The following is a 24,130-nucleotide window of genomic DNA, read 5'->3' on the forward strand; positions in this document are numbered from 1 at the left end:
TTATTTTATTTTTTGAAACTATTTTTATAGTCCATAATTGTTTGCGATAAAATGAGTGGTTGCCCAGAATTGTCCCTAAAAGTTACAGATGGTCAAATCCGACCATAAGTAAAGGTCACAGAAAAATAGTCAGGATATCAGCAACACTGGAATCTACAAAATGTCAGCTAACCGATTAAAATAATCTGTGATGGTGTGACAACTATTTTCAGCTTGTGTTTATTTTTGTATAATGTTCATGATCGCAGAAATTGGTTGTCAGGAGGTAATCGGTTAATTTATGATTTATCGGAGATTTATCAGAAATTTTTTGTTAAATTGGAAATTTCTAGTCAAATTGGAATATAATTGAAAAATCAGTTAAATATTTTTTTAAAATTTATTAGAGATTTTTAAATAAATCTGGAATATATAGAAAATCGAGATTATTCTTAGAACTTCTATTCGTATTAATATTGAAAAGGTTCAATTAAAGTTTTTTAAAGAGGAATGTAGCAGTGTTTTTAGTTTTTAACAAATTTGTAATATTATACAAGTACCGCGTGTTATATTTTTTGGCAAGTAATTACCACATGTTTGTTTTAAGTTGTAAACTCCAAAAATTGTCAAAATATAATCAAGTGGAATATAAATTAAACCCAATTATTAAGTTGTCAAAATTTAACAATTATTTTTATAACAAAGGAGTATACGAGAGTTAGGTGAGTTTAGTTTAGCAATTTGGTCAATATATAAATAGATTAACTATGTACTTTGTCAACGAGATACAAATACATAGTAATATGCTAAAACAACTGAGCAACTAATATTAGAAAATGTGATTTAGTAGTTAAATATCATTTTCAACATTACTTTTAATAAAAACTAATTTCTATTCATATTTCTAAAATAGGGAACTTTTAAAAATATCTGTGTTTTCGAATTTATATACAGAAATACGATCAAAATTATAAATAAAGTTGCAATCATGATTAAAAACATGCAAGTTTTAAATGATAGATCAGGTTGTACTGTGTTTTTTAAAAGAATTTATACAAGTTGAATATTTTTTAAAAAGGTCCAATAAAATAAAGATCAACACTATATCCAAAATAGAAAATTGGCACCCACAGCTAAAAAGCCATAATATTAGCTCATTGTTCCTTTGGATGTGCAGTGCATGAAACAATAATACAGATGGAGAAAGAAAGAAAGAAAGGAATCATAGGAAGATGCCAGTGCATCTAACCACAACATCATTAGTCATTACTTTATCAACTAATAATAAAAATAATAATAATTGTGGACCATTTTGCAGGCTGCAAATGTTGATTAGATCAACACCCAAACAACCAATCTTGAAAGCCTTTTTAGGACCACTACATCCTCTTACATGGGGTCATGTCATGGCTGGCACTACAAACATCACATTTTATTACACCTCTTGTCTAAAACCAAACAGTTGGAACCCCCTTATTAAATGGATCAAATTTAATCTAAAGAAGATTTTAATAAACTCTGAGAGAGATTGGGAGAGAGAGACTGAGAGAGATAGAGGGAGAGAGAGATCTCTCTCATCTCTCTTGAGCACATGATAGACAGGTTGGAATTTTAAGAGGACCCATCTATGTTGGTTAATTCATTCATTCATATCCTTATGTTTGGGACAATATACATACATTGTAATAATTGAACAAGAAAAAGCTTTACTTTAGCCTTTGACCCCCCATTGCCTTATGTTTTCTCTCTCTCTCCCAGTCTCTTTGGTGTAAATCTCTCTCAAAGCTTTTCTCTTTCTCTCCCCCTTTTCTCCTCTCTTTCTACACACAAATTAGGGGCAACTTCTTTCTCTTTATACATTAGTGCTGTTCTTTTCAACTGGCAAAGCAAACCCTAATAAAGTTCTGATCTTTGCAACCTCAGGTACACTGTGGAGCTTCTTGTATGCATACATATATATAAATTTATACTTTTGTACTGGTCCAGTGATTTTTCTTGGTGGGTTTACTTATCTATGTTCATTACTTTGGCTTTTAGCTTCTGGTCTTTTGTGGGGTTTGGGATCCATGGGTAGGGTTTGAATTGAAAGATGTGGGGTCTTGGTTTTGAGATCTCAGTGCTTCTTTTGATTGACCCTTTAAGTTTTTTTATTGTTTATTTTTCTTGGGTTTGTTCTTATCTTTTGGTTTGTGGTGCCTGATCACTGTACTTTGCTAGAGAAGCCACATTTCATACTTAATCGGCTTAATTGCTCCTGAAATATTTATTCTTTCAAGCCTACATTTGGGTTAGACGGCAGTGATCCTGATTATAATATTCATCATTATTGGTATCTTAGATGTTGTTCTTGTAAATTACATTTGGTCTGTCTGTTTTAGTGCTTGCATCTCTGAGTATTTGTCCTCTTCACAATCGGCGGATTGTTCGATTTGTAGTTGTAAGTGTTTTTTCTTGTGATTTGTTTAGCAGTAAGATGATGTTGTCTAACCTCTGGGTATAAACAAATCTTTTTGATCCTTTGTGATATTGTTGGTCGCTCTTATGTTAAAATTGTTTATTGTCAAGTTGATATTTGATTCTGTGAGAGGGTTGGCTGTCTAAGACTTATTTCAGTGAGTATAAATATTGAGAGTTGGATTATGTATTTATAATTTGCTTTGTTGATTGTTGTAGATTCTGTCTTAACCAAGGTGGCTAATTGATGGGATTCTTCGGCTGAATAGATCAGAGAATCTGCATAGTCTACTATGGCCTCAAAGTCCGGTGCCAGTATTTCCATGAAAAACCAGAGTAAAACAGGCAACTCAGGTCTTCCCGCGACTGAGAAAACAACTAGCATGACACAAGAAGTTGCATCTAAACATGTTATTAAGGAAGCATCATTAAATCAGAAGTTACAGCAGAAGGGGCAAGCCAACTCGTTGGCTGATAAATTAGATTCTAGCCTTTCTCTCCATCACCAACCGCAAACAACAAAAAGCAAAAACCCTGCTGCAAGTGAGACAAGGGGCTCACTTGGAAGTTTAGGGGATGCGGAAAAGAAAGCATCGGAGCTTGGAACTCCCAAAGATAGTTTGACTGCTAAAGTTAGTGATGGATCCAGCGGCCTTGCAAAAACTAGTGGAAGTGCCAAAATCAGTGACAAGGCTGATTTTGTTGAGAGTGGGAAGAGCAGCATGTGCAGGGGTAGTACAAGCACCGATATAAGTGATGAAAGTACCTGTAGCAGTTTAAGTAGTAGCGTTAGCAAACCTCATAAAGCAAATGACTCAAGATGGGAAGCCATCCAAGCTGTTCGAGCCAAAGATGGGGCCTTGGGTTTAAGTCACTTTAGATTGCTAAAGAGGCTGGGATGCGGAGATATCGGCAGCGTCTATCTTGCCGAATTGAGTAGTACTAAGTGTTACTTTGCTATGAAAGTTATGGACAAAGCTTTGCTTGCTAGCCGGAAGAAATTACTTCGCGCTCAAACAGAACGAGAAATTTTACAGTCATTAGACCATCCATTCCTTCCGACCTTATACACACATTTTGAAACAGACAAGTTCTCGTGCTTGGTGATGGAATTCTGCCCTGGAGGCGACTTGCACACACTTCGGCAGAGGCAACAGGGCAAACATTTTTCAGAACAGGCTGTAAAGTATGACACTTTCTCTATAACTCATCTTAATGTGACTGATATATTTTACCGAGCATATATAACAGATTAACTAGGTTCTTCTCTTTGTGGTCCTGTTCTTTGTGTCGGTGCCTCTTCAGACTAAATCGTAGTAAAGTATACAATGATAATTTTATTGTTATAAGCCTGGTCTGACAATTATAGGAGCGTTAATTTAATTTTGAGTGCAGATGTGTAGAAAGTTTTTTCTGTTATTCCTATGTAACTCGAATGGTCGAGGTAGACAGAGGATTGACAAATTCACTACCATCAAGAGTTTGAGAAAAAATTACCATTATTATGAATCATGGTGAACACATATTAACATCCTGATAGTGTGTGAAAAATGCTATTGATAATTTATTATAAGATGGATTTAGGTGTATTTGTAAAATTTCAATAAATAATAAGCTGAATATTTTTTTAAAACCAAGCTTGTGAAAATTTCAATAAATAATAAGCTGAATATTCTTTTAAAACCAAGCTGAAAATTTCTCATATTGTTAAAGAAGTTTCACGTGCTGTTCTTCATATTTCTCGTTTTATCACAAATTCTAATCCTTTCTTCCATTGTATCATTGCACCAACTTGTTGGGATAACATTAGTGTAATTACTACAGTCTACAACTACTTATCCTGCGAGTCCATGGGCTACTATAATGTAATCATTTATAGACTAAATATTGTCAACATAGTCATGTATAGCTGTTTACCTGTCTGCTGCTCTGGAATCCTAGAATCTTTTGGGACAGTTACCCCAACTAGCTAAATGTATGGGCAACCTACTCATTTCATGTATCGGCCTTTGATGGGTGATGTAATGTAAGGTACAATGCTCTAAACAATGTAGTCTGAGGTTCAGAAAACTTTCTGGTATGAGGACTCTAGGACAACTTATATACATCTAATCCACACATTTTTCATACATTGCAGAAATGTTAATTTACTTGTCTCTGACAGCAAGAGGAGAGTTTTAAGGCTGACATCAGGATATTGTGTGTTTAGTTTCATATCCCAACTTGCCATATCTGTGTTTTTAGGAAAAGTTATCCGTCATCCATCATTTCTAGGTTGAATATGCAGCCTTTAGATGGACTGGCGGATCTGGCAGAGATTAGTATATTTGGAATGGTATATTGATAACAATTAAATTGCCTAAAAAGAAAACCTCTATATGTGTGTAAATCTTTTTCCGAGTATTTAATGTTTGTACACACGAAAGATATGTCATGACAGAATCATCCCAGTTGCACTTGTTGCTTGATACTATCATTTAATGAATATCGCAATTTTGTTTTCTGCTGGACTTTTTGATTCGCTTAGCTGAATGAATGTATTGATTAACATATTTTTTTTTTAATAATAAAACAGGTTCTATGTAGCTGAGGTCCTTTTAGCTATGGAATACCTTCACATGCTTGGAATTGTTTACCGTGATTTGAAGCCGGAGAATGTTCTTGTTAGAGAAGATGGACACATAATGCTTTCTGATTTTGACCTCTCCCTCCGATGTGCAGTCAGTCCAACTATTGTGAGGTCAGCATCCATGGATAATGAAGCCTTGCGAAAGAACCCTAACTATTGTGCCCAGCCTGCTTGCATTGAGCCTTCTTGCATCCAACCATCTTGTGTGGCCCCAACATCATGCTTCTCTCCACGGTTCTTTTCAAGTAAATCAAAGAAAGACAGAAAACCGAAAAATGAAATTGGAAATCAGGTGAGCCCATTACCAGAGCTTATGGCTGAGCCAACTGGAGCTCGGTCAATGTCATTTGTTGGAACCCACGAGTATTTGGCACCTGAAATCATCAAGGGTGAAGGGCATGGCAGTGCTGTAGATTGGTGGACTTTTGGAATCTTTCTCTACGAGTTGTTGTTTGGCAAGACTCCTTTTAAGGGATCAGGTAATCGAGCGACCCTGTTCAATGTTGTTGGTCAGCCACTACGGTTCCCAGAGTCACCTGGGGTAAGTTTTTCAGCCAGGGATCTAATCAGAGGCCTGCTAGTGAAAGAGCCCCAGCACAGATTGGCATTCAAAAGGGGTGCAACTGAAATCAAACAACATCCATTCTTCGAAGGTGTTAATTGGGCTTTGATCAGGTGTGCAAGCCCTCCAGAAATCCCCAAGCCTGTTGAGATTGAGCGTATTCAACCTCCCCAAACCCCGTCAACTAGTGAAAAAGCTGCCGCCGTCATGGTAACTCCTGAGAAGAAGGGTGATAATTATCTTGAATTTGATTTTTTCTAATGGTTTTGAAATTGTTGTCTTATTTGTTTTCTTTTTTCTCTTTTCTCTTTTCGCTGGTGAAACTGAGATGGTAGAGAACCTAAACTCATTAGAGGAGTCGATAATGACGAACCTTAGGATTGTTATATTGGTAGTCGATAATCGTATTTGTTGTTTGTTATAAACAGTAATTTGTTATATTGCAGACAGTGAAATGCTTATGCTGGAAGACTTCATAATGATATGCCATTGCTCTTTTGCAATGAGAATAATTAAGCATGTTCTTGGATTTTCATTTGGTGCAATCTTTCTGGAATTTAATCAACCCTTGTTCCTCTTTTCTTGCACGCTTTTTGTTTAATCTTCAATGTTACCATAAGCTTAATATTAACATCTAGCATGCAGGCTTTGTGGAACAATCATGATTCTTGGCCAGAACATAATGTTTATACTCTAATACAGTAGAGAAAAAAAAAAAAAAAATACATGTCCAATAAAAAATTTCAGAAGGGAAGAACCTTGTTTTAGACAGCGGAGAAAATTGAGAATTGGATTTAACAGTTCTGGGAAAAAAAATCGGATGTAATGGATGAAGTTATTAAACTAGGACTCATCAGGAAAATTAGGATTAATCAAAGACTAGTCATATTAATCGGATTGATCGAGGTTTAATCCACTTTTAAGACGAGGTTTAAGATTCATGCAATAAATATTTTTTTTAATTTTTAGTTATATATAAGTTTTGAATATTTATTACTGTAAAATCTTGATCGTATAATACATTGTTCTTAGAAAGTTAGAATTATATGTCGTACAAATTTTTATATATTTAAGCAAATATCATGATAAATGAAAATCGAATTCATGAGATGACGGATATAAATTATTATTAAACAGACGCGACGTCCAAGACGTTGAGAAGAAAATGTATCTTGAATTTTGAAATTAAATAGTTATAAAAGGCACTAAGGCAGTCAATTTTCAGATACTTATAAAAGCCGAATTTATGCATCCAATCCGAATCGTATATAAATTTAATTTTGCCACTACGATCAGCTGCTGAAGCTTGGTTTACAAAAAAGAAAGAAAAAGATGGGCTTTTTGACTAAACAAAAAGTTGGACCCGTTCGCAACCCATACGGAGGGGTCAATTAGTTGGGCTCAAAGAAAAAGAAACCGCCCGTTAGTCAAATTATTGGGCTGTTACAAAAAAGGAAGCTGCCACATGGTCAAACGAGAAACATGGTGAGTCTTCTTATGTGAGTCGGTGCAGCTGGCCTGCATCATCAAATTACATTACTCCATTTGACATCACCTCCCATTATTTCATTTTATTTTATATCTACATATATGCTTCCATCTGTCCTCCATTTCTCGCCAACAAATTATTCCTCTCATTAATATGATATTCATGCTAAAGGCTAATTTAGTAAAAGGTATTTCATCGACCCTGAGTTTTCTTTTGCATATACTCCTTCCGTCGTATTTAATAATATAAATTTGAATCGAGAATATCAGACACATATTTTAAATTTTCTTTTTCTTAAATATATATTTAAAGTCCTATTTGGAAACTAAAACTAAAAGAGAAATAATAAATTATATTTTATTTTATTGTTTCAAAAAAAAATAAATTATATTTTATAAAAAAATTAAGATACATATCGAATAATATCACAAAATTATATAAAATCCGATTATAGGAGGGAATATCCGTTTTCGTGTCTCACGACTTTTTTATCTCGATTTTTGAACGAATATGATTTTGTTATGTTACATTAAGGTAACATATGTAATTCCGACACTGTCCGTGTTCAAACACCTCACCCCCATTTTTGTTCTTGTAAGTAAATTTGAAAAATCAAGGTGAGAGTATTTACGTAGCATCAAAAAATGAAAATGAGTAAAAAGAAAGATCTTGAAAACTTAATGGCAGAGCAGAGAATTTATTAGTACTCTCAAGAGTTGGTCATTTTTCAAAGCACAGATTTGCCTAAACCACTAGCTAAAAAGACTTGATTTTTAGCTTTTTCTCAACTAAATCTCATCACCCCTTTTTATTGCATTCAATCTGGGCTCAAATCTGCAATCTTTCCTCTCTTTTTGTCATTTCTCTTTCACTGCCCACCACCTAAATTTACTTCATCATTGACTTCAAATCTACTTTTTTTCTTTATTTTATTAGTTTATAGCAAAGCAGATTTAGCTTCTGGGTTGGGATCAGACCATTCTCAAGAAATGGGGATCATTACTGAGGATATGATCAAGCAGTTTCAGAAGATGCTGGATGACAGTAAGTGTTTTTCTGTGTGTGTGTGTGTTTTTGTGTTTTTGTGTGTGTGTGTGTTTTTGTGTTTGTGTGTGTGTGTGTGTGTGTGTGTGTGTTAATATATATTTTTAAGTTACTTGATTGTAGTAAAGTTCTTAACTTTAATTTTATATGGAGAATTGTTCTCTGTTTGATCTGTAATAACATGATTATTATGACTTTCTGCAGTTGATGGGTCACTGAAGATGACATTTGAGGTATTCAAAGATTTATGTTTGAATGTGATTTGATCTGGGCATAAAGTTTAATGTTTGTATATTCATTATTTTCTGTTTAGCTGATCAGTCCATTTGTAGTGCTAACACTTTCGATTTTAATCATTTTATACATCGTATGTATAGTGGCTTAAGAAATCTCTGCAAAAAATAATTGATCCTGCTGTTGTTTCATAAGTAACAAGTGCAAAACTTTGAAACTTCTGTTTTTTTGTTGATTCTTGTGTTCTGTGGGTGTCTAGGCGAGCTTAAAATTTGATCTGTGAAGTTTTCAGTTTGCATTGTTTTTTAAATTTGAGAATTGGTTATGGCGGCAATTCACTTAAAGAGTCTTGGGCGATTTTGATGGCGTTGCCCTAGACGTTAGACATCTGACCGTTAGGACTTACTGATTTGCATTTATGAAACTAAAATTGCTGCAGGTTCATTGACAGTTCCGTTAATGTTACTTTGTCGTGTAGGGAATAAAAATGATGCCTATCATGTCTGTCTCATGGTAGTAACGAGCATAGCTCCATTCTCCGTATTGACCTACATAAAATACCCTTATTCATAAATTTTGTTCCTTTTGAGTAAATTTGATGATGTTTTCTTTATCTGGTTAGTTAAGGGGTAAAATACGTGGATTGCTTTCTCAATTCTCATTTTAACGTTTCTTAAATTTAGATGTTCCTATGACTTATTATGACTCGGTATTTTTATGGAACATTATTATGCTAGACGACAATAATATTATTTTGTTTTGTAGAACATGCATCAAGGATATCCAGGTGAAAATCTTTGTCGGTTTCTCAAAGCAAGGGATGGAAATATCTCAAAAGCCCAAAAAATGGTCAGCCACAATTTATTACTTGAATGAAAATTAACGTACTTATTACAGATGTTGTGTTCATTAGTGGCTTGCTAACAACTTCTGTAAACTTTTCAGCTTCTCGACTGTTTAGACTGGAGGATACAAAATGAGATTGACGATATCTTGGCGGTAGGTTTATATTTTAATAATATATTTTTGGGTCATTTTTGGTAAGTGTACCTAGTAATTGGCATGCAACTTATAATGGGGGTAAATATGATATTTGATCAGAACACATATATCTTGGACTTTTAGCTGGGGTTAATTAGTATCTTTACTCTGGATGTGCTTTATGACTGGGATTTAGTGATATATATTTGAGGCAAACATATAGTCTTTTGTGGTTCAAGTTGTATACATGTACTCTAGTCTCTAGATGTTAACTACCCTATGTGAGTTTAGCATCTAAGCTGAGTCGGTGTTTCAAGGGAAAATTTTAAAAATACACCTAGTTTTGACAATATTAATTAGATAATATTTCTGTTAGAGTGGCTGATAATGGATGACCTGCTTGCTAACTTATTGGCTTTCGCTTTACAGAAACCAATAATTCCTGCTGATCTTTATAGAGCTGTGCGGGATTCACAACTTGTGGGAATGTCAGGTTACACAAAAGAGGTACTTCTTTCATCTTTTCAACATTTCTTTCGTTTAAAAATACCTTGATTGTAATGCATGTCGGACGTCAGGCCTTTTGAGATGTCTGGTATTCTCCAAGTCAGAACTTGCATAATTCTCTGATTTTTTTTAATACTTTATTCAGGGTCTTCCTGTTGTTGCTGTCGGGGTAGGGCTCAGCACCTACGACAAAGCATCTGTAAGCATACCTTTACCTGTTTCATCTTCTCATTTTGGTCTTAGAAATTTATGTCATGTGAAAATGTAGTTGAGGAAGATCATGTGATATTTCCTAGACCAATTTTGATGATTATATAGTCATATTGCAGGTTTACAGTGTAATCTCTAGAATGCTGTATCGGTTTTATGTATGGATCTTTCGCAGCACATAGCAGTGCATACTTCGTGCTCTGATATAGGATTCTGTCTACTTATTTACTTTTGTATATATGAAACATTTCTTGATTGTGTTTAGTATCTAGACCTGATGTAATTATGCTTCTTAAAAACAAAAGTAAAGAGGCCTTTAAACCTAAGCCTGCAAGGGGTAGGAAAAATAAAATTGTCTAATTTTCATCCAGATCTTATCTATACTTTGAACTGGATAGAAGTAATAAAAGAAGCAGAAAAAATTTCTTGCGACGACAACTGATCAAAAGATAAATAATCTGGAACCATTAACAATATAATAATGGGTGGCATTGCCACTTTTATCTTCTTCATGCTGTGTAGTAGTAGACTATTACTTTTTTCATTAAACCTTTGTTTTATATTGTAGATTCACTACTACATCCAGTCACACATCCAAATGAATGAATATCGAGACCGTGTGATATTGGTAAGTATGCGGCCTTTGTGATCTTCCTAACTAATCACCTTATTAGTAGATATTCTTGTAATATGATTTGTTTTGCTTCAGCCTACTGCTACTAAGAAGTACGGCCGACATATTAACACATGTGTCAAAATATTGGATATGACTGGCCTAAAGCTTTCAGCCCTGAACCAAATCAAGGTGCCTTTAGATGAATTACTTTGTTATTTAACATTATTTGCTTTCATATATTGTCTTAATAAAATTCCTTATGCTTTCATATATTATATTAATAAAATTCCTTATGTTTATGCGCATTTTATCATTAGTTGGGATGTATTGTTAAGTCGGGAAAATCATCATTTTCTAAATTTAATAACCATCTTTTTCTTATAGTCCTCTGTAATAACTTTCTGAAAATATTACTCCATCTCTGTTGTTTGCTGCAGATTTTGACAGCTATATCAACCATAGATGATCTGAACTATCCAGAGAAGACAGATACCTATTACATTGTTAATGCCCCTTACATATTTTCCGCGTGCTGGAAGGTGACTTTATGCTTGCACACACACACACACACACACACAAGTTATATAAGTGCTATTAGCCTATTTTAGACTGAATTTTTCAGATTAAAAGTGAATATCTGTGATTCTGGAAAAAAAAAAGAGTGAATATCTGTGCCCTTTTCAGGTTGTGAGGCCTCTTCTGCAAGAGAGAACTAGGAAGAAAATTCAGGTGCTGCAAGGCTGTGGAAGAGATGAATTGTTAAAGGTAAAGACCTATTTGTAACAGTCTTTCAGGTCACGTCCATTCTCTATTTGAATTTGAATCATAGTGCTTTTTAGAATAAACATCTTCACTTGGTCTTGAGCATGAAGTTGCATCATTATTAATATTTTTAACTATGTAAAGATCAATTTGGAGAGAATTTTGTGGTGTTTGGTTGAGGGATGTGATGTGTTGGAAAGGGAACCTCATTCCCATTAAACGCAGTACCCACTTCTTATATGCTTAATGGGATTTCTAAATATTCCCATTCGCATTACTTCAACAACCTAAATGACCCCTAAATGAGTATGAAGCTATAAGAATGCTACCGTCCATTAATGTTATTTTAATTTATAAATCTGTCTGTAGTCAAATGATTTGCAAAAGCTCATACTCTAAATTAGCAACTGATTTGTAAGTCTCTGGAGTTAAAAAGGAGAACTAGTAAAAGGTTCAAGTAATCAAGCTTATACTTGTAATGCACTCCTTCAAAACTAGTGTTTGCTTTTGAAAGGCTGTAGTTCTAATATATCACAAGACTGGATTCATAAATTCTCTGTGCCTTAAATCTATTTACTAGCCTGTAATCTTTTGGACTTCATACATAACTTATACTCTAAAATATGCAGATAATGGATTACGCTTCTCTGCCGCATTTCTGTAGAAGAGAAGGCTCTGGATCATCTCGACACTCGAGAACTGAAAAAGATGATAACTGTTTCTCTCTGGATAATACCTACCATCAGCAACTGTATGATTTTGTCAAGAGACAAGCTGAGCTAAAAGATCGTGTCGCCCCAGTGAAACAAGGATCCTTCCATGTTGATTTCCCAGAGCCAGCCCCCGATGATGCCAAAATTGCCGAAACTATCCAATCCGAGTTTCAGAGGCTTGGTGATCAAAGCAAGCTTTCAAAAAGCCTGAGTAACCTCGATATAAACGGTCACTAATTCCAGAATTTAAAACATTCCTAACAAATCATAAAACCATGGTGTCCTATTACTTGGCTTCCAGCTACAAGGCTCTGAGTAATTTAGTGATGTAATACCATAATGTCTCTAATGGCATGTATAAGTATATAATGGCTTCATAAAGATTGTAAGCATTATCAAACTAGAGTTTCTGTAATCCTCCTGAATATATTATTATCTATGCTGTAACTTTATGCAAATGCTGCAGCAGCTCTGTTTTCCAACATTTTTGCTGGCAGTGTCTTTTGACATCTTGGGCTCTTGGCAGTTAAAATTTATGCATGAAATATTACATTTATTTTCTGGGGAAATTTTACATTTATCCTGTGAATAGTGTACTAATTATAGGAAATTGAGGAAAATGTGAAATGTCTTTTTTAAAATCCATTGATTTTCACATATCTACATAAGTGAACTATTTTTTTCGAAAAATGTTGGTATGTGAAATTGTTATTTTTCTTGATTTCGTGCAAAATGCTAGTTCAAGCATTTTAAATTGATAATTTAAAAAATCTGTATTTATTAACACAAAAGATCAATGGAGTGTTTCGACACACATTTTAAGATTTTTATAAATTATAGTTTAATAAATTATTTTAATTTTTCTCACATTAAATTATATATGTCAACTCAACACGTGTTTTAAGGTTTATATATATATTTTAACTCTTTTTAAATAAAATTTTAATAATTAAACTTTTATTAAAAACAAAAAATTTAAAATAAATAAATTATTGAACTACATTTTAAAGGTGCACTTGGAGGGAGGTAGTACTATTTAATACAAAAACGTTACATGGGTCATAACAACAATGTTAAACCAAGTAACAATGCCTCAAACGTTACACAAGAGACATTATGACAATTAAAAGAAACATGTAATCCCTAAAATCTATAAATACAAATCATGATAATGTCTTAAATCATATCTGCTGGCCTGTATCAGTTTTAAGATGGAGCCTATGGGCATAGTTGCATTTACAGGGGGAGTTATAGGACAGATTGGGTTGATCTTCTTCTGGTGCCGCCCTGTGGTTAACCGTATCAAGAGTCTGATCGACTGTCTTCGCCACCCACGTCCGCCACCAGCTCGCCCCGTCTCGGCTGATGCTATTTTCAAGGCCATGCAGCACAGATTCGAGTCGTAGAGCATATAAGATTTTCGAGTAACCTGTTGTCCTCTGTTGAGCATGATGCTTCTGTGATCGGACCAGATTGTGTAGATAACTAAAAAGTGCGGAATTGATTGTATTTGCACTATATATTCAATAAATTATATTTATAGTTAACAACTAGCTCAGTACTTTACCATGATGTGAGCAACACCTTAAGAGCAAACAAAGAATAAACACTTCCTATATCAATTCATTAAACTTCACCAAATATCACTTGTCACATGTAAAAAGGAAAAAAACCAATCCCAAAATATGTTACATGCAGTCTAAACCAAACCCAAAATATTAAGCTCAAGGTACATACTTGATCATATTTTTGCTCAGAGATGAGTATTACAATGGTCTCTCGCCTGGGAGATAAGACATAGACCCACCATCCACTTGCTTCCTCTTGCTTTGAAAGATACCGCTGAGATTAGGCACAAGTGCTTTTTTTGTCAAGGAGGTCTTGGCCTTTTCCAGCTTGCTCGATTTCACAACTTTCTCGGGTTGGTAATGATTTTGGACAGTGTAGTGGTTGGGTGATGACTCTATTGACTTCTCTGTCTGTATTGACTTTTCTGTTTCTTCCAGTATCCGAGCTGCAGTTTCTGCTGCCTTCTTTTGTTCACGTTCGCGCCATTTTCTGAGCTCTCCCTCCACTGCCTTTTTGGCTGCCTCAGCCATCTCAGCTTTCTTCAATGACTCCTGAGTTGCTGCTTTTATCTCTTCGATCTCCTTCTGCGTAGCCTCCAACCTCTTGATGGCCTCGTTCTCACTAGCTTTCACGGCCTCGACTTGAGCCATAGCAGCAGCTACTTTCATCTCTGCTAGTTTTTCAGATTCTTCGACCTTCCGGCTCAATGACTCAAATTCTTCTTTTGATAGAGTGATTTGAGCACCGGATTCTGAAGTAGAGGCACGTGCAACACTGGTTCTCTCAGACATTAATTTTATCTGATCAAGGGCACTAGATTCAGCGGCCTTTGCTTCTTCTGCTTCCATGAGTGCAATTTTGAGTACGTCTTCTGCTTCTTCATGTGCAATTTTTTCCTTTTCAGCTTCCTTTTTTAACTCCTCGGCTTGCTTCTTCATGAGCTCTGATTCATGTTTTGCATCTTCACATTCTACTGACAACTGTTTAAGTGTTGAGATCAAATCTTCGGAAGCACCTCTTGCCTTGGATTCTTCAGTAATAGCAGCTTCAAGTTCAGATTTGCACTTTCTGAGCTTGACGTGCAGGTATCCAGCAACAGATTCTGTTTCATTTTCCTTTTCCTTCAATTCAGCATGTTCTTTTTTCACATTCTCCAGCTCCGTCTTTAGGGATTCTACTAAGCTTCTGAGGGAGCTTTCCTCTTCTGCAACTTTTTGCAACGAATCCTTAGCATCGTCCAGCTCTGAAGTGACAGCTTTGACAGAATCAAGATCGGAAGTTCTCGCACTGTCAATATCTTTACGTATAACTCCTATAGCAATGGCTGCTTCAGCCAACTCAGATTCAAGTTGTTTAGTAAGTTCAGGATCAACTTCCTCCTTCAATTCAAGCAATTTCTTCGCAGATTCTTCAAGCTTAGCTTTATGAAGTTGCTTCTGAACATCCTTCTCAGCATATATCTTTGCTTCATCTTGTTGGGTTTGTGTTGTTGCAACCTTCACCTGCCCTATGGACTCCTGGACAACTGTGATTTCCTTTGATAGCTCACTAGCTCTTACCATGTTTGCTTTAGCTGCATCTTCAGCTTCTGTAATTTGCTTGAGGGCAGAAGCCTTTTCTTCTGCAGTAGCATTACAATCCTGACGTATCTTCTGTAGTGTTTGTTTTGCAGCAGCTAACTCATCAGAAGCAAGTGTGTATTGTTTTCTTGTTGCTTCTGAATCATAATTTGAAGCACTATCGGTTCCAGTCGGAATACCGCCGTTTGATTCCTCAAGTTTCTTTGCCTGATCCATTGCAGCTTCTGTAGCCTTGGTTGATATGTCCTTGGCCTCATTGACTGCTTTAAGTTTTTGTGACAGTTCCTCCACGGTCCTTTTAGCTCTTTCAAGCTCTGCGGCTTCTTGGGCTTTTATAGTTTCAACATTTTGTAATCGCTCTTTCAACTTATGTAGCTCTTTCTGTGCCAAATGAAGCTGTGTCTCCTTTGCCAGTACTCTCTGAAGCAAGAGAAAGATACAGTAAATAAAAAGTAAAACATTGACATAGGCCCTATGAAGGCTAATGATCATATTAACGGGGTAAACAAAAGGAAAATATTACAATGATAAAAAATAATAGCTAAACCTAATAATTATCAACTGATAGTTGGTTATTGGACATTTACATACTACAATGCTGCTAACGTCAAAATGATTGAATTTCGAGGACTTGTCAGCACACTCTCTAAATGCTCCAATGTCTTTCAGTCTTGTTATCTGTGAAAGAAGTGCTAAATGCACTTACCTAGCTAATCATCTACAAATTTCCTATCCAATGAAATTTAATACTGCATATGACTACACATCCGATAACAAACACAGGAAAGAGTAGAACACAGACATGATACAAGGTTTTCAGGAAGTCACTAGATCAACAGTCCAAAAAAAAAAAATCACTAAGTGATATAGAAAAACTAACTCTGGGAATGTTCATAAAGTATAAAGGGTATACCTAGCATCGAAAATTATTTAAACCCCATTATCCACCTTTTCAACTAGCCATTTTGAATTAACTGCCAAAAGTAAAGAAAAATGTTTGTGAAAGACATCTTTACCATCTTAGGTTAGTACAACATAGAAACTATTCTGCAACACCAAGCTGCTTGGAGAAAATTTTGTCAACCAAAACATGTACTTGTTTGTTTTGGTAGGATTATGTTGCTAAAAAACTGATCCATCTTTTTAAGAGAATAGTATGAATGCTTTATAAAGACAATCACTATTAAAACAGCAATCTAAATTGAGCTAATATGACACAAATAATCCGGCGGAGCAGTCCTGACATCAGATATCAGCATGTTTATTACAGTATAACTCAACTCTCAAAGTAACTCATTTTGTTAAAAGAAAAAATGTCTACAGTTCTACAACAAAATAAATCATTCAATTTAACACTGCATTGAACTGCTCACAAAAGTGCAAACCCGTGGTAATAAGATATAGTATCATACAAGCTCACCTCTGCAGAGTCAGGCCTTGCCTTCCTGATTGCTGGTCTCTCCCCAGAAAAAGCACCTTCCCCAAACATGTTGACAGCATCTTTGACAGACTGAAATGGTGCCCTTGTGTCTATTTCGCCAACCTGAACCTTGGGAGATCCAGTACTCTTACTGTCTTTAGCAACCATATTTACTGATATTTTATTTTTTTCTTGAGCACGACCAGAAAAACAAAAAAAAAAAAAATTGAGTTGCGATACTTAATATAAGAAAATTTTAAAAAATAAAATAAATAAAAATAGTTAACTAAGGACAGGGCAGCAGACAAGTTGAAACTTGACACTATATCATGCATTGCAGGCTCAGCTAATCACCAGCATATGCACAAGAACAATCAGGAAACACAAACCATTAGTAACATAATAAGTAGTAGGTAACACAAATCATAATAAGGAACATTTTTGTACACATGAAACGTTATTAGCTAACTTATTCATCGTTAATTGCATCTATTCTTATTACTATCATACACGGTACTTATATTTAACATTAATCGCAATAAGATGAAGTTTAAGTCTGCAGAGTCCAGTAAATGATTAAAGATCATGCCCAGTAATTAGAGCAAGATTAGTAAAGAAACACCCAATAGTCAATTGTAAAAAAGGACATCCCATTAGCAGGTAAAACATGTTTCCCAGTCCAGAAAGAAATAAGAGCTCGAATCACATAGTCTAGCAATGAGTACAAAGTACAAACTATATACAACTTAACAAATACTTGCCAAGTCAACTTACACAATTTCTAGAAATTTGACCTTGAGATAACACAATCATAAGTATCAAAAGCTTTCAAGACATAAACTAAACCCAGTTCATCTGTGTGTGTGAGAGAGGAAGGAGTGAGAGAGAGAGAGAGAGGGAGGGAGGGAGAGAGAGGGGGGGAGGGAGAGAGAGAGAGAGGCTGGTAAAAAGTGAAGAAACAAAACCAAGGGTTTTGAGCCAGAAAGTATACAGAAAGAAGAGTTGGCAAAATCTAACCTCAGCAGCTTCAACGATCATCCCACACTCTTTAAACCCCCAAAGTCAAACTTTCAAAAGACCCCAGAAACCAAACACCAAAAAGATCAAATCTCCACCCAAAAAACCAAGATAAGCAACACAATCAGCCAAGAAACCCCAATTCAAATCTCCAAGAAACTTGAAAAATCAACAAGATACATAGAGAGTTCTACAAGTAAAGAAAAGGGGCGTTGATTAGAAGTTAAAAGAGAGCAAGAGGAGGCTAAGAAAGTGGAGTATGATTTAAAAGTTCAAAAAACAAAGAGATGCGCGTGAGGGTTTTGTAAATCAAGTTGCAAAATCAACGAGGAGAGAGACATGTAATGTAGCCATGTCTGTTTTGTTTGATTGATGCTTACTGTGTCTTTTTGTTTTTTTATTCTTTACATACGAATAATTTCATACATATCCTATGTATCTATGACTCTGTGACTCTGTCCTAAGATAAAGTCTTAACAATTTTGTATTTTTTGTTATACTATTCTTTTCCCTTTTCTGTGTAATTTCCATAATAGTTTGGACAAAAGGGGAGAATGAATTATTGTGGGATGCAAAAGTGAATTCCTTTAAAATACTGTTGTTAAACAGAATATGTCATTTGTGGGGTTTTATCAAGGGAAAAAAAATAATTGTGGGGCTTTTTCTTATAAAATATATTACTCAACTATATAATAATTTTGATTGGCATGATTATATTTGAGTAATATAATTTGTTTAAGAGTAAGTAATAATTTGAATAAAGAAAATCATGATCATGCTTCATCTTTTCAAAAAGAAATATAATACTTGCGATCACCAACTCGTGTTGACCGAAGTCACGAATGAAGAGATTTGGTTCATGCTTAAGGACCGGTTTCGTTAGTGTTCGAAAAATAGAATGAAATTTAGGGGGAAAATGATTATGAGCTATTTTATATGTCTGATTTTGATTCGTAAAAAAAAATAAAATTTACATGTTTTTTATATTTAAGTTTTTCGATATTATATAATTTTTAAAAATTCGAATACATTATATACTTAAACTTTTATAAAATTAAAATAATTTATATAACAACAAATACCCACAAATAATTTTAATTATTTCCCTTTTACAGTAACCCAATGGTTCCTAAATTAATTTTAATTTAATGACTTATTTTTTGATATATGCAACTTATTATGTATAAAATTATTAATATAACACAGATAATTCTTTATGATGGTACTCTGTAAAATCAAATGACAAAAATATAAATAAGTCATCAGAAAAGTTAGGTTTTTCAACTTCCCAGATTTTGACTTATAAGTCAAAAATTGGCTCTCAGTTGATTTAAAATAAATGACTTATTGTTTAAAGTAAAGAAGTGGACAAGTGATAAATGAACTTGACTTATAAGTTATTACAAGTGTTTGGGTGACTTTTACTTATAAGTCAATTGAGTGTTTGATATTTAAATTTATAAATTCAAAAAATCAAATTATTAAAAGAAAAGAAACTTTGTTAATAAATAAAGTGTATTACATATAAAAATTTCAAAAACTTTATAATAAAATGTAAAGTATTAAAAAAATCCAAAAATAGCATTTCTGACTTCCTGTTTCTAGTTTAAAAAATCGAAAATAAGCACTTGCGTTTCTTTTACCAACAACTGTACAAGCAGTTTAAAGTGCTAATAGAAACCCGAACCTGTTTATTTTAAACTATGCCAAAACACCCATTAATAAATTCTTTACGCACATTATATGTGTGTATTAGTGGTGTTTGGTCGGGTTTAAAAACCCAGCTTTCAGATATGTAAGTTAAAAACACTTATTCGTACCGTTTACGTAACAAGTCAAGAAATACTTATAAAAAATTAAAAATACTAATTTTTGTTTTATGATTTTATTTTTTTCCAAACACCTTATCATTTATAAGTTTTAACTTCATTCGCTTCTTTATTTTAATCAAGATGTACTTATTTAAACGCACCCAAACGACCCCAATTATCATCTGAAAATTAAAAAAAAACCTGTAAATCATATTTTAAAATAAAATACATATATCTTTTTAATAATTTAAATTTTATATTTCATATTATATAATTTATAAAATTTATGATTAGATTTTAATCATAAAAAGTCACACATCATCATTATAAGTGCACACATCATTGCCTCCACGTGTTAATCTTATGCGGGAGGCACGTAGAACAAGCAAAGCACCACCTGTCACATAGCCGATTTTAAACCGTCCTCCCCGTCGAATATAAAAAATTGCACACAGACGAGGATGCAAAAAACAAAACACTAAAAATACCACCACCATAATCACATATCAATGGCAACAAACGAGTCCGAGAACAACATATGTTACAGCTTCGAACAAGTGGAGAAAGCTGAGGAACAGGTAAACGAAGAAGAAGTATCGCAATTATGCAAAGATCACTGCTCCGGCGTTTCTCCGCCCGACGGCGAGAAGGACCGGGAGCCCACCGGAGAGGTTGCATGCTGCGACGACGGCTCCGGCGATAAGTGCAGAGGGGGCCCACAACAAGACAGTCATTTCAAGTTCAAGGGCATGGAGTGATGGTCATAGAAACAGCTATCAAGTCCTCAAATGTTTTGTAATTCTATAATCATTATCTGTGATAGTAAAATTTGTATTTTTTTTCAAATAAAATAAAATTTTACCTTTATTAAATCGCTTACTTAAATTTTAAAAATAATTATGCTTAATAGATATCTATGCACCATGGGCAATCTTTTCGGATACTAGATTTAATAGTTCAATCCTTTATAGTTTTAAATTATCTTTTACTTGATTCACATAAAGATATTCGAGATGTATATCAGTTGTTTCTAAATTATTATTATAAAAGTATGACTTACTGTGATTAATCTATTGATTAAATTCATGTTCCGTAATTCATTGATGTGATTAAGTTTTTAATTATTCAATAAATTAATTAAATCTTGTTTCAACTGATTTTTGGTTCAAAATATTTAATAACACATTTTTAATAATTTATAGTTTATAAATAGCAAAAAATGATTTTTGATTGACGGGAAAGAAAACTGAAATGAAGAAACTTAAAAATAAAAATTCGTTAATTTAAAAGTGTTGTTGATGGATTAAATAGAGATAATAATAAATTTGATAACAAATATTGGTCTAAAAAGTATAAGAGGGATGTCAGTGAGCTGAAAATAAAAAGAAAAAAACAAAAGATATTAATAAAGGACAGGTAGTCGGCAAAATCTACGAACCTTAAAAACAGGACCCCGACACACAATCCGTGCGGGCATATTTGTAGGTGGATTTTCCAATTTTTATTTTTTGGTGATTTCAGAAATTCAGAGTTTCAGACAACTCTTCACTCATATATCCCCGCTATAAAATCTCGAAAAGGTATAGATATTATCTCTTTTATTGCGAGATTATTATTTACTGATACTCAAAATCTTTGATTTTATTCGGTTACATTTATCTTGTTCTTCAATTAATTATTTGTTTAGATATTTGTGTTTTTTGATTTTTCTCCCCTGAATTGTAAGGAAACTTGTTGCTACAAGGTATGAATTTATTTTTTTCGATCTTTGTTTATATGATGCTGCCTGTCTGCACTTATATTTTCGATTCATGTTGATTGTGTTACATTTTGAATATAAGAGAATTGGGTAGAATTTAATCGATTTGGCTGTTAATTTGATGATCAGATGGGGAGAATGGTGGAGCAGATTGCTGTGGTGGCTGTAATTGTGATGGTTTTGTCGGAAATAATGGGAGGAGTGGTTGGACTGAGAATTATGCTGGAGAAACAGGAGTGCTTGTCACATAAGGCTGACCATGGAGCTACTGTTCGCGCTTCTTTCGTCGTTGTTAAGGTTCATGGATGGCGGCAGTCCATGAGTTCTGGCGCTGATCTTGTTGTGAGTTCAACTCTGAGATCTCGAGTTTCATAGTACTTGAATGCATAACCCTTTTGTGATGTGTTGTTTGATGTTTGGTCACCAGACTTTAAGATTTATGACTAAAACTGAAAGAACAATTCTGACATAGAATTGAGAAATCTAATATGGCCTCATATTTAGGGTTTCTTTCAATTCCACCGATACAAGTGTTTTTAATTTTGATTTTGAGAAAGTCGAGAGCCTGATTGTTTTAATGATATCCAAAATGGGGAAATCTCTCGTGTAGCCCTTTTTTTGTTGCACTAATGTGGTACTGATTAATGCACTGAGGATATCCATAATCCTTGGACAAAAGGGGAAGGGGAAGGAGTCTTGCTACTAGGCTATCATCGAATCATCAAATCTTCACTTGCTTGTCTATTCAAAATGTTCATTCCTTTGATTAAGTACGCAAAATATAATATGTAATTGCAAGCATTTGATTCATTCATTAAAACATTTATAGTGATTTGTTGTTGAAGTGAACTGGATACAAAAACCAAGTGTTTTGGTCTCAACAGGTCACAGGGCCATCTGGTGAGCAGATTCGTGATTTCCGTGACAAGACGAGCGAGATGTTTGAGTTTGTGGCTAATAAAGAAGGAGTCTACCGCTTCTGCTTCACTAACAAGTCGCCTTTTTACGAGACCATAGACTTTGATGTCCATTCAAGTTATTTCTTTCATTTTGATCAGGAGCACGCAAAAGATGGTAAGAGGCTTTATGAAAATGTTGCCTTAATTTGCTTCGTGTTTTCTTATATAGATCTGATCTTTTTTATTTTTCTTTTCAAAATCGCTTATGTACAGAGCATTTCAAGCCTCTCTTGGAATCAATAGCTAAGTTACGAGATGCTTTGTACAACATTCAATATGAACAGCATTGGCTAGGGGCTCAGACTAGTCGCCAGGCTATAGGTATATCTTAAAATACAGTGATGACTAGCTTGTGTTTTCAGATCTTATGCTTCTTCTACTATCTTAATGATGTTTTGATCTTTCCAACCATTAACCGTACAACCCCATAATAATGAATTTTAGTGAAAATTTGCCAGATTTTTAAGGTTTGGCCGAACATTAAACTCGTGATGATGTGCATTTTCAAATTTTAGAGATATTTTGTTAGGATTGAAGTCCTGTTTCTTTTCTCAAATAGTTAAACTGTGGTTTTGAAATTGTAAAAATGCAGTGAACGAGAAAATGGGCAAGAGGGCAATCTACAAAGCAGTCTTCGAATCAGCAGCTCTTGTCAGTGCCAGCGGTCTCCAAGTTTATCTTCTACGTCGTCTTTTCAACAGGAGGCTGGAAATGTCCGGTTTCTAACGTTTCATGTTCTCTTGTAAGTTAAAAAACAAAGTTATAGGCAGAGGAATGAAAGATTGGTATAGTTTTGTAATATTGTAATATAATTATTTGATATTTACGAAATAAATTGAGAAAAGTTGATAAAAATATTAGATTATATTATATAGAAAAAGGTCTCACATTTAACTATTTAAGTGATTTATAAGTGTGTTTAAAAATTTATTCAAAGTTAATATATAATATTAATACATTTGAGTATTTCATAAAATTGAAAACAAAAGTTTAAATAAAAAAAATTATATTCAATCACCTCATATTTACATGAGATAACATGAAGGAGATGGCATGAATATAAAATAAACAAAAATAATAGGTAGCAGAATATCACGGGTTTAGAACAATAGGAAGCTGAAAAAAGCCGGAGTCCCAAAAAAAGCTCCATTTCATAGCTTTTTTTCTTAACTTCTTTTACTTATTTTAAGTGCTTCGTATCCTTTGCCAAACACACAGCAGAAAAGAAGAAGTTGACTTTCAGGATTTTAAGCCCAGAAGTCTAGTTCCCGCCCACATAGCTTCTTTTTCTTGATTTCTTTTACCATTTATAAGCGCTCCAAATCACTACCCAAACACACAGTAAAAAACAAAAAATGGGCTTCCATGCTTTTAAGCCCACAAGCCCCGTTCCCAAACACCCCCATAATAAAATTTGTATCTTTTATTAAATTGTTTACTTAATTTTCTAAAAAAATTATGCTTAATAGATGTGTATGCAATCTTTTCGGGTGCTAGTTTTAATGGTACAATCTTTATCATTTTAAATTTCTTTTGTTTTTAAATTGATAATCTAAAATAAAATAATCGGTTAACTGTTTATTCAGGATTTTTTTTTGACAAACCAGATTTTTTTAGTAAGAAAGTAATTTTAAATATAGGAAAATATGAAATGAAGAGAATAATTTGGGTTAATAATAAAAATTCATTAATTTAGAAGTTTTGTTGAAGATTTAAATAGGGATAATAATGAATTTGATTATAGATAGGATATTGGTAGAGAGTGATGTCAGTGAGCTGAAAATAAAAAGAAAAAGACAGAGATATTAATGAAGGACAGGTAGTCAGCAAAATCT

The 24,130-nt window shown here is 34.0% G+C and overlaps 4 protein-coding genes across 8 annotated transcripts; 3 read left to right on the forward strand and 1 right to left on the reverse strand.

Annotated features, from left to right (window-relative positions):
• Positions 1–1,504: 1,504 nt before the first annotated feature.
• LOC108218877 (serine/threonine-protein kinase D6PK) lies at positions 1,505–6,159 on the forward strand. Of its 3 annotated transcripts, none has more exons than XM_017392028.2 (3): positions 1,505–1,902; positions 2,653–3,619; positions 5,009–6,159. In XM_017392028.2, exons 2-3 carry the CDS (start codon positions 2,727–2,729, stop codon positions 5,883–5,885), a joined length of 1,770 nt encoding a protein of 589 aa, XP_017247517.1. In that variant the 5' UTR covers positions 1,505–1,902; positions 2,653–2,726; the 3' UTR covers positions 5,886–6,159. The 3 variants fall into 3 exon arrangements, with proteins under 3 accessions (XP_017247517.1, XP_017247516.1, XP_017247519.1); XM_017392027.2 differs by lacking the exon at positions 1,505–1,902 and adding an exon at positions 2,121–2,416; XM_017392030.2 differs by lacking the exon at positions 1,505–1,902 and adding an exon at positions 2,139–2,266.
• A 1,520-nt stretch (positions 6,160–7,679) lies between these two features.
• On the forward strand, positions 7,680–12,689 carry LOC108215927 (phosphatidylinositol/phosphatidylcholine transfer protein SFH9). 2 transcript variants are annotated; one of them, XM_064092349.1, is made up of 12 exons: positions 7,680–7,730; positions 8,050–8,157; positions 8,362–8,390; positions 9,157–9,240; positions 9,337–9,390; positions 9,802–9,879; positions 10,025–10,078; positions 10,658–10,717; positions 10,799–10,894; positions 11,143–11,244; positions 11,390–11,470; positions 12,097–12,689. In XM_064092349.1, exons 2-12 carry the CDS (start codon positions 8,103–8,105, stop codon positions 12,415–12,417), a joined length of 1,014 nt encoding a protein of 337 aa, XP_063948419.1. In that variant the 5' UTR covers positions 7,680–7,730; positions 8,050–8,102; the 3' UTR covers positions 12,418–12,689. The 2 variants fall into 2 exon arrangements, with proteins under 2 accessions (XP_063948419.1, XP_063948420.1); XM_064092350.1 differs by having other exon boundaries at positions 7,689–7,707.
• Positions 12,690–13,773: 1,084 nt separating this feature from the next.
• LOC108218823 (WEB family protein At5g55860) lies at positions 13,774–18,166 on the reverse strand. The gene is made up of 3 exons (XM_017391943.2): positions 17,767–18,166; positions 16,750–16,940; positions 13,774–15,749 (listed from the first exon to the last, which is right to left on the reverse strand). Exons 2-3 carry the CDS (start codon positions 16,915–16,917, stop codon positions 13,947–13,949), a joined length of 1,971 nt encoding a protein of 656 aa, XP_017247432.1. The 5' UTR covers positions 16,918–16,940; positions 17,767–18,166; the 3' UTR covers positions 13,774–13,946.
• A 2,843-nt stretch (positions 18,167–21,009) lies between these two features.
• On the forward strand, positions 21,010–23,140 carry LOC108217873 (transmembrane emp24 domain-containing protein p24beta2). Of its 2 annotated transcripts, none has more exons than XM_017390766.2 (5): positions 21,010–21,157; positions 21,466–21,678; positions 22,221–22,410; positions 22,509–22,616; positions 22,888–23,140. In XM_017390766.2, the coding sequence occupies exons 2-5, from the start codon at positions 21,466–21,468 to the stop codon at positions 23,019–23,021; spliced, it is 645 nt and encodes a 214-aa protein (XP_017246255.2). In that variant the 5' UTR covers positions 21,010–21,157; the 3' UTR covers positions 23,022–23,140. The 2 variants fall into 2 exon arrangements, with proteins under 2 accessions (XP_017246255.2, XP_017246256.2); XM_017390767.2 differs by lacking the exon at positions 21,010–21,157 and adding an exon at positions 21,181–21,321 and having other exon boundaries at positions 22,888–23,136.
• Positions 23,141–24,130: the final 990 nt, after the last annotated feature.

The sequence above is a fragment of the Daucus carota genome, chromosome 4 (assembly GCF_001625215.2).
Source record: "Daucus carota subsp. sativus chromosome 4, DH1 v3.0, whole genome shotgun sequence".
In the NCBI taxonomy this organism is placed as follows: domain Eukaryota; kingdom Viridiplantae; phylum Streptophyta; class Magnoliopsida; order Apiales; family Apiaceae; genus Daucus; species Daucus carota.

Coding starts and splice junctions, on each gene's coding strand:
- LOC108215927 (XM_064092349.1), top strand. CDS start 8,103: ATGGGGATCATTACTGAGGATATGATCAAGCAGTTTCAGAAGATGCTG. Junction 11,245..11,389: donor TATTTTCCGCGTGCTGGAAG/GTGACTTTATGC, acceptor TGCCCTTTTCAG/GTTGTGAGGCCTCTTCTGCA. Junction 11,471..12,096: donor GAAGAGATGAATTGTTAAAG/GTAAAGACCTAT, acceptor TAAAATATGCAG/ATAATGGATTACGCTTCTCT.
- LOC108218823 (XM_017391943.2), bottom strand. CDS start 16,917: ATGGTTGCTAAAGACAGTAAGAGTACTGGATCTCCCAAGGTTCAGGTT. Junction 15,750..16,749: donor CAAGGCCTGACTCTGCAGAG/GTGAGCTTGTAT, acceptor CTCTTGCTTCAG/AGAGTACTGGCAAAGGAGAC.
- LOC108217873 (XM_017390766.2), top strand. CDS start 21,466: ATGGGGAGAATGGTGGAGCAGATTGCTGTGGTGGCTGTAATTGTGATG. Junction 21,679..22,220: donor GTTCTGGCGCTGATCTTGTT/GTGAGTTCAACT, acceptor TGGTCTCAACAG/GTCACAGGGCCATCTGGTGA. Junction 22,617..22,887: donor GACTAGTCGCCAGGCTATAG/GTATATCTTAAA, acceptor GTAAAAATGCAG/TGAACGAGAAAATGGGCAAG.
- LOC108218877 (XM_017392028.2), top strand. CDS start 2,727: ATGGCCTCAAAGTCCGGTGCCAGTATTTCCATGAAAAACCAGAGTAAA. Junction 3,620..5,008: donor TTTTCAGAACAGGCTGTAAA/GTATGACACTTT, acceptor ATAATAAAACAG/GTTCTATGTAGCTGAGGTCC.